The sequence below is a fragment of the Adelges cooleyi genome, unplaced genomic scaffold (genome assembly GCF_023614345.1).
Source record: "Adelges cooleyi isolate 19-005CV unplaced genomic scaffold, UGA_ACOO_1.1 ACOO_flye_CR_arks_rails_tigmint_CR_PRNA_574, whole genome shotgun sequence".
NCBI lineage: Eukaryota > Metazoa > Arthropoda > Insecta > Hemiptera > Adelgidae > Adelges > Adelges cooleyi.
The window spans coordinates 15,750,191-15,765,964 of NW_026096268.1; the positions used below are offsets into that span (position 1 = coordinate 15,750,191).

At 31.1% G+C, this 15,774-nt stretch overlaps 3 protein-coding genes across 8 annotated transcripts; 2 read left to right on the forward strand and 1 right to left on the reverse strand.

Moving 5' to 3' along the window:
- Positions 1 to 1,181: 1,181 nt before the first annotated feature.
- Positions 1,182 to 4,662, reverse strand: LOC126842647 (programmed cell death protein 2-like). 2 transcript variants are annotated; one of them, XR_007686370.1, is made up of 7 exons: positions 4,444 to 4,662; positions 3,317 to 3,488; positions 3,099 to 3,256; positions 2,546 to 2,834; positions 2,057 to 2,289; positions 1,541 to 1,996; positions 1,182 to 1,481 (listed from the first exon to the last, which is right to left on the reverse strand). XR_007686370.1 is itself a non-coding variant. In XM_050579702.1 (6 exons), the coding sequence occupies exons 2-6, from the start codon at positions 3,419 to 3,421 to the stop codon at positions 1,723 to 1,725; spliced, it is 1,059 nt and encodes a 352-aa protein (XP_050435659.1). In that variant the 5' UTR covers positions 3,422 to 3,488; positions 4,444 to 4,662; the 3' UTR covers positions 1,182 to 1,722. The 2 variants fall into 2 exon arrangements, 1 of the variants encoding a protein (XP_050435659.1); XM_050579702.1 differs by having other exon boundaries at positions 1,182 to 1,996.
- LOC126842646 (regulator of microtubule dynamics protein 1-like) lies at positions 3,922 to 10,368 on the forward strand. Of its 2 annotated transcripts, none has more exons than XM_050579700.1 (8): positions 3,922 to 4,048; positions 7,868 to 8,072; positions 8,280 to 8,438; positions 8,511 to 8,664; positions 9,199 to 9,313; positions 9,385 to 9,599; positions 9,681 to 9,914; positions 10,014 to 10,368. In XM_050579700.1, the coding sequence occupies exons 2-8, from the start codon at positions 7,882 to 7,884 to the stop codon at positions 10,077 to 10,079; spliced, it is 1,134 nt and encodes a 377-aa protein (XP_050435657.1). In that variant the 5' UTR covers positions 3,922 to 4,048; positions 7,868 to 7,881; the 3' UTR covers positions 10,080 to 10,368. The 2 variants fall into 2 exon arrangements, with proteins under 2 accessions (XP_050435657.1, XP_050435658.1); XM_050579701.1 differs by lacking the exon at positions 3,922 to 4,048 and adding an exon at positions 4,681 to 4,698.
- LOC126842645 (lysocardiolipin acyltransferase 1-like) lies at positions 5,609 to 14,620 on the forward strand. Of its 4 annotated transcripts, none has more exons than XR_007686369.1 (8): positions 5,903 to 6,261; positions 11,337 to 11,517; positions 11,632 to 11,949; positions 12,031 to 12,181; positions 12,298 to 12,415; positions 12,523 to 12,721; positions 12,844 to 14,035; positions 14,347 to 14,620. XR_007686369.1 is itself a non-coding variant. In XM_050579699.1 (7 exons), the coding sequence occupies exons 2-7, from the start codon at positions 11,356 to 11,358 to the stop codon at positions 13,003 to 13,005; spliced, it is 1,110 nt and encodes a 369-aa protein (XP_050435656.1). In that variant the 5' UTR covers positions 5,609 to 5,879; positions 11,337 to 11,355; the 3' UTR covers positions 13,006 to 14,620. The 4 variants fall into 4 exon arrangements, 2 of the variants coding, with proteins under 2 accessions (XP_050435656.1, XP_050435655.1); XR_007686368.1 differs by having other exon boundaries at positions 14,350 to 14,620; XM_050579699.1 differs by lacking the exon at positions 5,903 to 6,261 and adding an exon at positions 5,609 to 5,879 and having other exon boundaries at positions 12,844 to 14,620.
- Positions 14,621 to 15,774: the final 1,154 nt, after the last annotated feature.

The following is a 15,774-nucleotide window of genomic DNA, read 5'->3' on the forward strand; positions in this document are numbered from 1 at the left end:
TAGAAGCTTAAAGAAAATCTAACCTTGTTATAAATCACTGCGCCACAATTGTATATGCGTCTGATGATTTGCTTTCATCGCCTGTTTGTTGTATCTTTATATATTTGTAAATAATAGCACCGCACATTCTCGCTAAAGTTCTTTCTTGACAAATTAATCACAAAGAAAATATACTTAATATATTATGTTCTTAGTAAAAATGTTTTATTTGAACTAGCCAACAATTTTACTATAAAAATAATTGCATACATACTGTCCTATATTGAACTAGTACCTACCATAGTAACAACAATAATAATTACATATGTAATACCTACAATTAACACTACTTTGGTAATTTAATTAGGATCCTAAACAGTTGAATAAACAGCATTTGGACCAAAATTATTAGGTATTTGTGTAAATATATTTTGGGGTGGAAACTTTTTCTTTTTAGATTAAGATTTAGGGTTTAAGGTGGGACTTTTAAAATCGAGAGTAACCTGATGTAAATGCCTAAAATTTTTAAGTTAAATATGAAATATTACTAAGCAAATGCCTCAATAGTAATATGAAACAAACATGATTGTTTTAAAATTTATACCGACCCGGAAAAATCGTTGCAATTCGAATTTTATAGATTTCTTCATTGAATTCTAACTTTATAACATCTTTTTCAGAAAATATTTTAAATTTAGATAAATACATATCTATAAATTGTAGGTACAAATGATCATCATCAAAGCTTAACGTTAAGGACCATAGTCCTTAAATTTGTTATGGCGCTCGATAAAAGCAATTTTTTTTTAAATTTAAACTTAAAAGCGTACATTTTAACTCTTAAGTACACCAATGAGCGAGCGCTCTCTGTTGATAGATAGTAGTTTTTTTTTATTAAACCATCACATATTACAGTTTATTTTGTTTTTCACAATTGATGTAATATTTAATGACAATATTCGAGGTTAATGTGGTCACTTTTTACTAACTTGTTTTTAATTAAATATGTAATTAATATTATAATTTACACGATATACTTGACTTAAATGATTACAGGACCATAACGTACGTATTGCCAGATGAAAAACTACAGAAGTCTCAATTACATGTACAAAAAAAAAGTAATACTGTTGATCTGCTTGGTATTTAAAAGGTATATAACACCTGATGATAGTTTAAAAAAAAAAATACAATATAAACAATTTAAATAAAAAAAGAAAATTGATATAATAACATGCGATTGTTACTAAAAATATACTTTCGAGTTATACGATTCATCATTTTAACTAAGTACAATTTTAATCGACTTCTTTAAAATAAAATAAAAATATCTCGGTGTAAAATTATTCTAGATGACAAATTAAACAGGCGAATGGTCGTTTTGTACTTTGTTTAGTGTAACAACATTGCAAAAGCATAGCTGATGTTTTTCTCCGACAGTCGGTTATGTTTCAAGAAATGATTAGGAGAATCGTCTCTTGTCACTTGGCAATATTTATTATCTAGAAATACTATATTATTTTTTCTGTGAAACAATTTGTTTAGATAATAAATCACTCACGGTGTAAAAAAATGACTTTATGCTTTTTTTCATAATTTATATATTTCATAAGTAACTGCAACAAATAAACAACAATAAAAAAGTTAGGACGCTAGTGCCTATTTTAATCAATAACTTATGCTATAGAAATATCACGTTTCATTAGTGCTATAATAGTAACTAGGAACAAACTGAAACAAGGTTTAAAAGAGTTTTTCTTCTTGAACTAAAATTGTTTCGTATTTAAATGTATCCGTTGTTTCTGTCCAACAGCTTTTTTCACAAGTGTATACTAAAGCAGTTCCAAATTCCAAGTGGCCACTCCCGTGTTGGTCTTTTCCGATCATAAGTTTTAAATACGTAATCAACGACGGAAGGATTTGTAGTTCAAACTTCAATTTTCCCTGGCAATTTCGACATTTCAGTGGTTCCTCTTGTTCGTATAAAAATAATGGTTTTCCTCCATCTCGACAATACCTATCAAAGTCATTAGATAAGTTCAACTAATTTTGGCTAAATTTATTTGTTACAGTTTACCTTAATACTTGACCAGGAGTTTTTCTTATTGCAGAAGAAAACGACTCAAATAATTTGTCACCGTGTATGGGTACACTTTTCTCGTATCCTTCATTGTTGTCTTCGACAAGCATATGACTATTTTTTATACTATTTGAAGTATTTTCCGTCAATGCTTTCTTTGTGTCTGTCGATTCTTCAAAAGCCACCGATATGTAAAAAGGCTCAAATTGCATTACATCATTGTGGAACGCCTATAAATATGCGTACGATTAATTTTATTTAAACGCTTATAGTTAAATAGTAAATTACATATTAAACATTCATTTTTTTCAAATGCACATGTCTTGAATACAAGTTTACACTATTGATCGTTCAATATCACAAAGTTTCAATTTTTCAACAAATTCGGATAACAAGGCCAACAACATACATTTTCATAAATAATGAGTAACAAATATACAAGTTATGTTAGTTATTATTGTAACAACTAAATTCTAATATACTTACAACCGGTATTTCTTTTCTGGTATCCAATAACTGGAGAACGTCGACGACTGGAGTTTCTATACTCTCGACTACGACATTGTTATCTCCATCAGGAGTTTCTAATTCCGCACTCGCCGTTGCACATGATTCAACTGCTGCTTGACTTACACCGTTGACGTTTCCATTTTCTTCGACTATAGGTGTGTCGCCCCAATCATCTGCATCGTCGCACCACTCAATAAATGTCGAAGTTTGTTTGGTTTCGACATCGCTGTCCAAAGCCACCCATTGTCTTCTCAAGCAGTGCCAACTAAAAATTAGTATAACCGCTGTTATATAAATCCGATTTTAAAAATTAATATATATATATAATACATGTAAGAAACGCCGAAACAAGTCGAAAATTTAGCACCCGGCCTTGGGATTCAAACCCAGACTTTCGGCTTGCTAGGCAGCTGCACTGACCACTGAGCAACCTGTGATGCCATCTTGGACACTCATGTTAACATTCCGTCGATCCGCCAATCGATGCAATTTTCGGCTCATTGCACGTTTCTAAAATAAATTCCTTTACCTTTCGGATTTGTTCCAGCACGCAGGATTTACACAAGCGTGTATATACAACGTTCGATGATATTTAGAATTGGTAAGGGGTGCGTAGATCTGAGCTAAGAGAGGCGTTTGAAAACCGCACAGAGAACACTCAGGCAAAGTAACCTGATTCGATGAATCCTGTAAATATTATGTATTATGAAATAACCGAAATTATAAAAGACAACTTAATGAACTTACGGGCAATCCTCCAATTTTATTGATCGTGTATGAATCGTCAGAATTATTGTCAGTAATCGGTTCGTCCACGAAACCCAGTAAAATCTTATTCGTCGCCTTAGCCATTGATAATATATATTTGCACTAAGTTGTACTTTGATACCAAATAAATTATATTGATATTATTCAACACCTAAAAAAAAAAAGAAGCATATAATATGTAACAAAAATTATTGTTTTTGTTTTGTCCTATACAAACGGAGCCAACAGGTACAAATCTTTATCGATTATCATAAATATTTTTTATCGACACACATAACGTACATGTCCTATTGAAGCATTGTTTTTTCGATTAAGTTTTATTTTCTTATGCCCCTTCAAAAAAACAGGACTTATTTTGGCTTAAGCAGTTCTTAACAAACTTAATTATTTTGTTAATCGCTAAAAATGCCACAAAAAAATTGCAACAACTGTTTTGACTCGTAGATTTCATTGGCAAAAAAATAAACTGAACTCATTATGGAATTGATTCCTTACCATCTACCACTTAAGATTTCATAAGTGTGAGAAATCAAGGACGTCTACTTTGTACATCATCAAAATGTTTATTATTAAACCATAGACTTCTATGGTATTGTTAAGAAGTGTGTTACTTATATTGTACTACAGTATAGGACAGTGTAGTATATAATTTTATTTACGTGTTAAACACAACCAATAGTTGAGGAATTATCACCGAAAATGACTCAGATGGTAAGCATAATGTTATTCATCTAGTTTACACTAAAATGCGTTTTTAATTAAAATTAAAATAATACACCTAATAATGAAAATTTGTAGTTGAAAACACACCCATAAACGAGTTGACCAAGTACAATGAATAATAATTTTTATTAAACAGATAAAATGTATAATATTTTTGTGTAAAAACAAGTAATTGAAACTGCGAAAAATAATTTAACGTAGAAGACATTTTAGAAGAAATAATTATTAATAGACCTAATAACTGCGATTGTAAGTAGTTAAAAAAATAATAGGCAAATAATTTTATAGTAAAAAGTCAAAACTGGTTTAACGAGAGAATAACTTTTAGAACAATTCGGTATTATTTAACATAAAACGCCAATAAAAAAAATTATAATACGCACCTATTTAACAGCTTTTAAGTAATAATCATTGTAATTCCAAAGTAGCTTGCACGTCACGTCCAATGTAACCAAACAGGATTTTTAATTATTCCAACTTTTGAGTTTTGTCTATAAACTAGCAAGTAGCAAAATATACGATTTCCAATATTGTAAGCATACTAAGCAGTGTAAGCACAATATAGACAAGCACACAATAAGGAATTGGACTACCCTGATAAGATGTGTCATCATCACTTCAGTCTTATCGTCTATTGGGTAAGCAACGCTCCAAGTGGTGGCTACTAACAGTATTATTAATTTGAAAATATTTTTCATTTATTTTACAATTCACACGGTGGACCGTTTGGTAATTATTAATTTAAATAAAATACCCAAATAATAATTGTACACGTTTTACTTTTCCTATTGACGTGTTCACAGCAAGAAACATTACCACTATAATTACCCTTAAATTTGGCTACCGCCTACCACACAACACTTGCTTCTGTCATAAGAAAATCCTTGGAAAACAAAACTGTTTTATGTAAAATATTATCCGATTATACCCAATGTGGTAATTAAAAAGTGCGATCACTAATAGGGTTTTTACATATTTTATTCTATTCTATTCTCGTAGAGTTGAAATGACATTAAAATATATTATAATATTTTAATTGTTAAATAGTCATCAATACTTGTATATTTACAATGTAAACAAAAAAACAACGTTTACTATTTACACGCTATAAACTTATAACGAAACAAAATACTGAATATTATATTTTATTACAGCTCAATCTTGACGTCGGATAAGGACAACTATCTAATTAATTACACGTAGCCCGCAGAGCTGCATAATATATGTTTAAAATTGTATTTCGTCGTCATAACTATTAACAGGGGTTTCTCCCACGGTAAGTGGAGAGAGCTTTTTAACCGAAAAATGTATTTTGTCGCCGTTTGTATTTTTATCGTTGGTTAACGCAGCCCGGCGCATTTTTACAATTCGTTTTATTTACAAATTTCTGCGGATTTCGGCCAAACAATAATATTTCGCATTTTGCTTTTAAATTTTAAACTGACCGGCCGAGCAGGTGACAACTGACACGGTTAAATAACAATAACCGTTTGCCCGGTGAAAGGGGGAGGGGAGCCGGTAGCCCCTGGTCAGTGGTCAGTGACCGGGCAATATGGTATTGTATCATGAGACCGCCATTGTCGTTATCACGGCTGTTATCAGTCAGAAATCGGAATTGGTCAGCCGTCAGATATTTCAGTTTTAGCCACAGTTGTGATTATCCGCAGCCAAAAGCGATAGTTTCCGTCGTTTTATTACAACACATCCCGATTTGTTTCGTTTAAAATAGTCTTTTAAAATACAAATTTCCCGTCGACACTTGACTGTTGTGTCGGTCCGACCTTTGGCCCGTTGGACGTTTCAACTAACGGACGTTACCGTAAGTGTACAAACAAACACACACACACAGATAAAACTATTGTCTATTTCTAATTTGGCTTTTAAGTTTTAACAACACCATAAACACAACAACAGTTAACGTTTATAATGTAATCGGTTTGACGCATTGTTTTTTTTTTCTATCGGAACATTTAATTGTATAATTAACCAACCATTAGTTTTTTTTTTTTTTATATAATAACCAACTATTATAATATACCGTTTCGTTTTGGTTTTTTCCACAGTAGCTTTATACGTTAACCTCTAGGTATTGTTTATCGTAATCTATTGAGAATTTTTTTTTGCTATATTTTGTATTTACCCAAAAGTATTTTAATAGCGACTTTACCATGTCGGTGGCGTGGGAAACTTATGCTGAACAGGTAGTTGCCTTTGTTTTTAATATACTATTATTATACATTTGCATATTTTACAGTACACATGTTAATTAGTAAATTATGCGCATGCTTCAAAATAAATTAACCCTTTCAGCTCCGTAAACATGTACGGACATCAATGATGTAGATGTGTAAACACGTTATTTCTAATTCAAAATCTATTCAACATAGAAAACCAAAATAAACTGCTCTATCGTATTTTAAATTTATTAAATTTCACAAGAAAACTGATTAGCAGTTAAAGGACTAACGTATTAATGTTAAAGTACGCTCTCAAATTTGATCTAAATCTAAGTGATTAAATTTATCGATTGATAAAAATTAAGTATGGTAGTTAGGCGGAAAGGAATTTAGAATATGTATACCAATGCAGTATTATTATTTGATTAATAATTAACATACTGTGATAATAATAATTTGGCGACAACTGTAACAATGTTTTGTGTTGTCTATGGATGTGGTATTATACATATATTATATACTTAATAATATTATTTCAATGTTAACATTTGTGAGTATCGATTAATTAAAAATAAGTATACTTTTACTGATGATTTATGTACTTGCTTTAAAACTATTGTTGTAATTTTAAAAATTTCATATTTATATATAATTTGGTGATTTGACTTGGCTTATTTCTAGCATAACAAATTGCGTGGACATCAATACTAACGTTCTTGATCGACTCAATATTACTTAAGAATTGCATACTAACATTTTATTTTTTGTCTGAACTTGCTTAAATACATTTAATGTTCATTTTAAGTTTAAGTCGATGATTTGATCTCTAAATTTATATAGGAAGTTCAAGTGATCTACTATATTATTATTACATTTTTTTTTTTTTTTTGGTATATAAACAACGTGCCAGCATTCTCTTTTATGAATTTATATATACAAAAAACTCTTCACCTTTTTAGTTTTATTATCAAACTCAAAATAGACTTCATTATTGCATAACAGTTTTTTTTTTGTGTGACTTACATAATATATATTTAAATTATATAACATTAAAAGTTGTTAAATAGATTATTTTGTTTTAATTTGGATGAAATTTGAAATCGATCTTTACACTTATTATGTAAACGGTTTGTCATTGTAACTTAATAGTTGAATATAAATATATTTATGTATCGTAAAAGAAAATAATACAAATTAGTTGTACCATAACACCATAGTTACACTACTTGTAATATTTAAATGTAATTTTTATTTATAAAATATTATTATTTATAACATACTGAATAAATATGATTTTAATTACTGATACAAATTAGTGAAAGTACATTCTTGAGATTATTAATTTGCATTCTCAAGTTCAGCAACATTTCGTTTGTTTACTTATTATTCGGGCCAAGGCCGAAATCGATATAAATATTTTTGACATTTTTTTAAATGTTTTGTGTCCAGTAATAATTATATTACGTCATATAAAAATTAGTTTCCAATAAATACTTTTGTGTTTAAAATTTTCAAACAAATTTCATTTCTACATTAATAAATCGGAGAGAGCTTTTTGCAGAGTTTTAATTATCAATATGCCAAAGAGAAATCATTATTGTTGTTGTCTTGTCATTGTTCTATTGTATAGGAGCGCCGAATGTAATGTCAACAGATCCGCGTTGGCTAAGGGGTGTAATCGCTGTCGCTGTTAGCATTGGAATTACAGTCGGTTCGGTCGGTGTTGTATTTTTAACTCGACTATTGGAAAAGAAAGAAAAAATTTTACTTAAACAGGAAGTCGATGAGTTAAACGTTGCGGTCCTTGATCTTCAAACGGAACTGAAAGCGTTAAAGTAAATTAATAGTTATTACGTTTATGTGTAGTAGTTGTTACGTTTATATATATATATATATATATATATAAACGTAACAACTACTACTATATATGTATATGTGTGTATAACAAAATTAATAGAGTAAAATATTAATAACTGTGATGTATCATTTCAAAAGTATATATATATATATATATTTTTTTTTATATATATATTTAATTATAGAAAGAAGGTCATAAAGGCTGGTGGTAGATCAACCTTGTCTAGCTGTACTAGTGTTACTAGCGAAGCCAGTTTGTATACAGCTCTTGGAACGGACGACGAATTTCACGACATGTCATCTGAAAACGAAGATTCTCAGAATTCTCCTCAATTCACCGACAAGTACTGATACAATATTAAATTTAATTAATTTTTAAAAAAAAAAGTATATCAATCTGACTGAATATTTGTTAGTTTGGATGAAAAAATGTCCGAAACGCATCTAAGTTCTAACTATAGTGCTACGTTGTTGTGTGACGATATTTTTAATCAAGTCGATGAACTCTTCGAAGGTTGTGACGAGGACAAACTTAAGGCTTATGACATCTTAGTAAAACTCAACGAAGAGGTAAATTTTATATTATAATACTGTCTTTATTTCTTTATGTATTATCATATATCTATATACATTATTATTACCTTCCTAGAAGAAAACATTTTTGCCATTTCCTGAATATTTTTTATTTGTCAGAATAAAATAAATGAGAGGGTTGCAATAAAAAAAATTTGAGTCAGTCCTATTTATTTATATGTATATACAGTACAGACAAAAAGTTTAAACACAAACAACTTACTTTATTTACATACTCATTGTGTGTATATTTTCTGATTATTCATGACGTATTTTATAGAAATCTAATAAAAAAAATTTGTTGTCGTCTCGTGTTTATTTAATTCTTTGCGGCACACGAAACTCACAATTTCCCTAGTCTGGTTTTATAACTGAAATTTTAGGGATGTATTATTTGAATAGGCTACTATCAATTAAGGGGCTAATTAGAAAAACATTTTTTTATAGACAGTTATGTATAAGATATATTAAGATTTATATATATATAAACCCTATATGATTTTTACTATAACCCTAGTAATATAATTTTAGAGAACCGATGATATCGAAGTGTTATGGAGATTGGCGAAATCTTGCCAATTTGTATCCAAGTATTATACCGCAGCAAAAAAGGATTTGGAAAAAAGCAAAATGGTTATTGACGAAGGTAATTTTTATACTTCTGTAAAATTTACTCTTAAACGTTTATTTTTTTTTCTAAATTGTGTCTTTTTTCAGGTGTAAAATGGGCCAAATATGCCTTAGAAATGTATCCAGGAAATTGTAATGCTCACAAATGGTTTGCCATATGCAGCGGAGCACGAGGACAATTGGGATCGACCAAAGAAAGAATTGAAGGTGGATATGTTTTCCAGAGTCATATTAACGAAGCCATAAAAATTAATCCTAAAGATCCTACGTTGTATTTTTTAAAAGGAAAACTCGAATATGAAGTAATATTTTGTTTTTATTTATGCGAGTTTATGGCAAATATTCAGTAATTTCAATTAACGTTAATTGTTCGTTTTATTTAGGTCGCTATATTGACTTCGTTTGAACGGCGTATCGCCAGCTGGTTGTACGGAGAAGTTCCCAAAGGTACAGTGCCAGAAGCGATTGAATTGTTCTTAAAATTTGAAAAAGAATCGCCGATTCAATTAAAAGACTGTCGCCTCCATCTTGCCAAGTGTTTTATTGCGACGAAAGAATACGAAATGGCCGTACAGTGGTTGGAACAAGCATTACAACTCCCTACGAAAGATTCAGAGGTTAATAATATACATATATATATATTTTTTTTATGAGTATTATATAGTAAAAAACATTTTTAATTAACTACAATATCGTCACTTTTTTTTTTTTTTAAGGACAAAGAAATTGATGCAGACGCTGATCAACTGCTTAAGAAGTATTTAAAATACAAGAAATCGTAGGCTTTATTTATGTGTTCAAATTTTTGTATTTTCTATACTCATTTAAACTATGTGATTTTTTTTTTTTACTCAAATTCTTCAGACATGTTATCTGTTTATATTTTGGTGTAGTTTAAATGATACGTTTTTTTTTTTTTTTTTAATTAAAAATAAAATTCCTAAAGTGGAGTTCAATTTATTATTTGAAAAACCTAAGTAGGATATAATATATGTATGTATGATTTATTTATACACGTTAACTCTAACAATATTAGACTTAAGTTACTTATATATTTTAAAAACTAGACGTTGGGTTTTATTAATGTAATTTTATATATATATATTTTTTTTTTGTTTATGTAAAAATTTAATTATTTTACTTGAATTGAAAATTCTTTAAACACTATTGCTTGATTATAATAGAAAATATTTATTTATTAACTTATAGGTACTAAGTGATTATAATTCCAAAACAACTTAATGTAAATTCATTTTTTTTGTTTTCTCTCCAGTGGTCAGAATTTACCATAAGAACCCTTTTGATGTTACCTTTTTTTGAAATGCATTTATATTAAAAGAAAAAAAATAGTATTGTAAACCATGTCTTATTGTAAGTTAATATATATATATATATATTACATTTTAGTCTTTGGTTTCTTGAGTAAAACAATGTCATTTTTTATTCGATTTTATCTGTCATAAAAATTACTCAAAAGAAGAAAATATTGTCATCAAATATTTATTGTATCCAACAGTTTTTATCATAAATGGGTAGAACAGTGCAAAACTGAGATAAGGCTTGCGAAGGGAGAGAAGAATGGGAGGAATCGAGACGATAAAAATGTTCATTAATTGTGTTATTAATTAATTGATGAACATTTAACTTGCACGTTATGTACAAATAAAAATGTCACCTGGTATATTTTTTTGTAATTTTTTTTTTTAACTAAAAAACTTTAAAAGTACTAACGCTGTTTATAATGTATATGAATATTTACAGTCGATTACGATTATTTGCGTTAAATGGTCAAACCTTTGTATTGTGTTTTTTTTTTTTTTTTGCTGTATCTAACCTGTGTGTGTTTTTGTAATTCTGCTTTTGTATTTGGTTCCGGTGTCATATTCTTACGCTTGCGACTAGTTATTTAATTTTGTACCATTGACTAATTAATAATTGTGTACACAGCGTATGCAGTGGCGTTGTCGTAGGGTACACACTCGGCTATACCCGACGATCACGCCGCTCATCGTTGTAAACGTACGAACGTTTGTTCTCAGTGAAAACCAAACGAACACGATGGAGTGGCGAGGATTTGCGTACATCGGCTTGTGGTACTTGAGCATAGCCAGCGGATTTCTCGTACTGTGTTGTCCCATGACGCCGTTGATGTTTGCGTGTCCTCAAGTTTTTCGCTACGCCATTGGCGTCGTACACTCTGCGTGGGAAATGTATCCTACTGTGAGTTTTTACACGTTCATTTCGATATTTCGTCTACTCGTTTGTACTCGACCGAGTAATATATATATATATATATATATTTTTTTAATTTTTTTTTTTAATATTTTTACCAAGATCTTGATGCGGTTACTGTTCAAAACGCGTTTCGTCGTGACCGGCGACCTTATAAATCCACTGGACGGCGCACTGTTGATAATGAATCATCGCAACCGGCTGGATTGGAATTTTTTGTGGGCCGGTATGTACTACGGCACCGAACCGAAAGCGCACAAATTGAAAATGGTACTGAAATCGGCCATCCGCCACGTTCCGTTCGCCGGCTGGGTGATGCAGATGTCGGGATTCCTGTACATCCGACGACGTTGGGATCACGATCAGAGTTCAATGGCCGACCAACTGGAGTATTTCAAAAACGTCAACGACACCAACCAAGTATTTATTGAGACGCACGCGTATTTTTTGTCAACGGCGGTCGATGGTATTTTAAATTAACGTACATTGTGCCGCCCGTAGATACTGTTGTTCCCGGAAGGGACGGACCTTTCACGTGGCAACGTGGAGCGCAGCGATAAATATGCTGAGCAAAACGGTTTTCCCAAGTACGCGCACGTTCTTCATCCGAAAACCACGGGTTTTGTGTTTCTCACGGATATTATGAAAAAAAGTAAAAAAACAAATCAATATAACAACGACGAAACGAGAGTGTAATCGTTTGACTTATCTCAATCGTTTGACTATTTTTCTCGTTGAACGTGTAAACTCGACGTTTTTGTTTTTTAGACAAACAAATCGACGCGGTGTACGACTTAACGATCGGCTATCCCGATTCAATTCCCCAAAACGAATTAGACGCTTTGTGCGGCGTCTTTCCTAGAAACGTACACTTTCACATAAAACGGTGTGTGTTTGATTTGAAACATTTTTCACGATTCCTTTTGACGGCGGCTATAGTGTATTTGATCTAAACATATATATATGACGACGTTTATGTCCGTCGTGTTGCAGATACGGCGTATCCGAATTGCCAAAAAGTGCAGAGGGTTTGAAAATTTGGTTGATGGACGTTTGGCGCCAAAAAGAAACGAGACTAGCCGATTTCGCGGCTACATCGTCTTTTGTACGCGATCCCACATCTGTAAATGACAACAACACGCCAACACACAACGCTCTGTATTTGGCTTTTCTGTTCTGGACACTGATCGAGGTGACCACAAACTTGTGAATTGATCTATTATTTATATCGATTTTAATACCAGACAAAAAAAAAAGTGTGTGACTTGTCGAGTATAATTGAGTTTGTTAACTTTTTTTTTTTTTTTTTTCCAGTTCATCGCCGTCTACGGTCTCGTCACGTCGACGTTGTTTCGGTTTTGGTGTTTATTTTGTTGTGTTGTGTTTGTAGGACTGTCGTTTGTCGACGACGGTTTTCAGATGTTGGAAGTGAAATTGTACAACTACACGAGGAACCCAAAGAAGAAGCCGGCATGAGAATATTTATTGTTTAAGTTTTTTTACATAGTTCATATTTTAAAACCTTGAAAATATTTCAACTGTTCTAATCGGATTTTTTTACGTCGTCGACGAATAGCTGCCAAAAACCAATTAGATTTAATTCGAATAAAAAATAATACGTGATCTTCGAAATTGATATATAATATGTCTGAAGTATGTTTTTTTCTTTCTTGTCTTGTTATCGAGAGAGGGTCGTTATTGTATTTACCATGGACGTTTAATTATTTTTCCATTGAAAATTGTCCACAGAAAAATAAGCATCGCTCGTGTAAGGTGGATATTATTATTCACTTTAATGAACCTCCCAATTCAAGCCCAACCATACATAGAAATTGCTAGGGACGAGCAAGAGTATATTCTCTACACTGTGGTGTGTTCCCAGGGATGATATTTACATGACCAATAATTAGTTATATTCTGCGTCTACATTTGTTGATCTTATTCATTTTTACGAGTGACATTCGTTGATTAACGTAGATCTTTTAGATTTATTGGCAATTGCTCTACTACAGTTTTACGTTTTGTTTTATTCTATTATTCTCTGAGAACTAGAAATTATGACTATGTATACTGACGAGTAAATCAGTATTGGTATATACCACTTTATATTCGCAGAGTAGCTAAAATAACCAAGTAAATAAGTAATAACTGTCCTCGGTGACGGACAAAGACTAGATCAGAGTAAATTTTCATTTAATTAATAACGAAAGCCAGTATATACCAGTGCTAATATTCACTTTAATGCCGTTAAAAGCGCAGTTTTCGCAATTCAAAAGTTAACACAATAAATACTTACCTATCACTAAATAAAAACAATACAAAGAATAATTACCGTATAGAAAATATCCGTAATAACTAAATTTGTATACACAAACATGTTACATCAGATGGATCACCCTGTAATAAGTGCACAGTGTTTGGACGAATATTTTTGAAAAAGAACAATTGTAATTTATTTCGTTAGCTTCGATTGATTGGCCATAGCTATTACTAGCTATTTATTATGGTAATTGTTTATTATGTTTTTATTTTTTTGTCTGCACCCACACCCATTATCTCCTGGCCGCTGAACCGATTTAATTATGTAGAAACTCGATAAACGATAAACTAATGATCGTACCTAGAAAGCCGAATGGTGAGCTTATTAGCCCAAGACCCTAATTTAATCGAAAAGAACCCCCACGAAATGTAGAAATACTTCTATTTAAAATTGCGGCGCACTATATTTTAAAAAAAAAAACTATCCCAATTACTTCCAAACTTGTGTATGATATTATAATGCTAACAACATGCGCTGACAAACATTTTGTTTCCCAGAAGGAATGGAATGTAAAGTAAAATTCAACTCTGTAATGTCAGAAGATTTTCCAGTAGAAACTGGTTCTAGACGAGGGGATGCACCTATTCTCTTCGACGTTGCCCTGGGGAATCGGTCATAAGGAAAGTGCAAAGAGACTCCATAGGTCTGGAATAATTGGAGAACAAAATATGGCGATGGCAGCGTATGCAAAAAATATAATAATAATAATGGGCGAAACCGAAGATCGGGTAAGCTAAAGTAATTCTACTTAAATTATAGAAAAAAATTTGATTTTTTTTAAAAAAGTTAAAACTAATGCTTTATAAATATTGGAATGAAGCATATCAATATAATAGTTGAAATAGACAAACAACGATTTTAATTTCTCGTAAATCGTTTTTTTCAACTTAACATAACGGCAATCGCGCTAAAAATGCATAAACATATTTTAATTCATAAACTCAGAATTGTCAACTCCGCCTCATTCTGGTTCCAACTGCAAACGAATATAAAATATACTTTAGTCACTATTAAAAATGTGAAAACAATACAATGATAATTATTATTATATTTCTTAATTGGACACTGTTGTTCGATGGAGTAAAAATAAATGAATACTAAATAACTGTCCTAGTTTTTTCCCAAAGTGGTCGCGTACAGTATTAACATTCTGACTTGATTTTACAAAGGCTATATTAAAAATTAAGAAACCAAATTTTTACATAATATAGACAACAACATAGTCTGTGTTCTACCATTGCCCTTTTATTAATATTTCAACCAGTTGATGAATAATTAATTAATTTAAAAAAAACCTTTTTGACTTTTTAAAAATTATACAGCGTTGGTTGTATTAGGTATATCGAAAAAATACGGACGATGAAACACAGATAATTATGTCATAAATAATACGTATGACTTTCTTTCCTTAACTATGCACGAAGCTCGAGAAAAATTAATCCATCAGTTTTGATGGGGAAAATATTGTAATTTATCCTATAGACATGGCTGTGATGGTCTGACAAAAAAATCATATTATTTGCCCACCCTCTGTTTAGGGTTCGTTTTATTAGTTACCAGGTTCAATCGTTCTGACTGTATTTTTTTTTTTTTTAATATCAATGGAGTTTTTTTTTTTTTTTGACATTGGGACATGTCTTATGGCTGTGGGGGTCGTTCTTGAAACGTGTTTGTCACGTAGCAAAACGGACTAATAGTCTATTTTTTCAATCCCAAGTCCATCGGTTCAGTACTAATCACTTAGTCGACAACAGTACACGTGTAACAACAGCTGTTGTCAGGCTGTTAGCTACTAGGCTGTTGTGCGGGTCGATTTGATTAATAATATTTCTCGCTGTAAATAAACAGTTCATTCAGAGGCATTGGGTAGCGACTAGTGCAAAAACCATTAACCGAAATGTTGGAAATTGTTTTTCAATCAAATT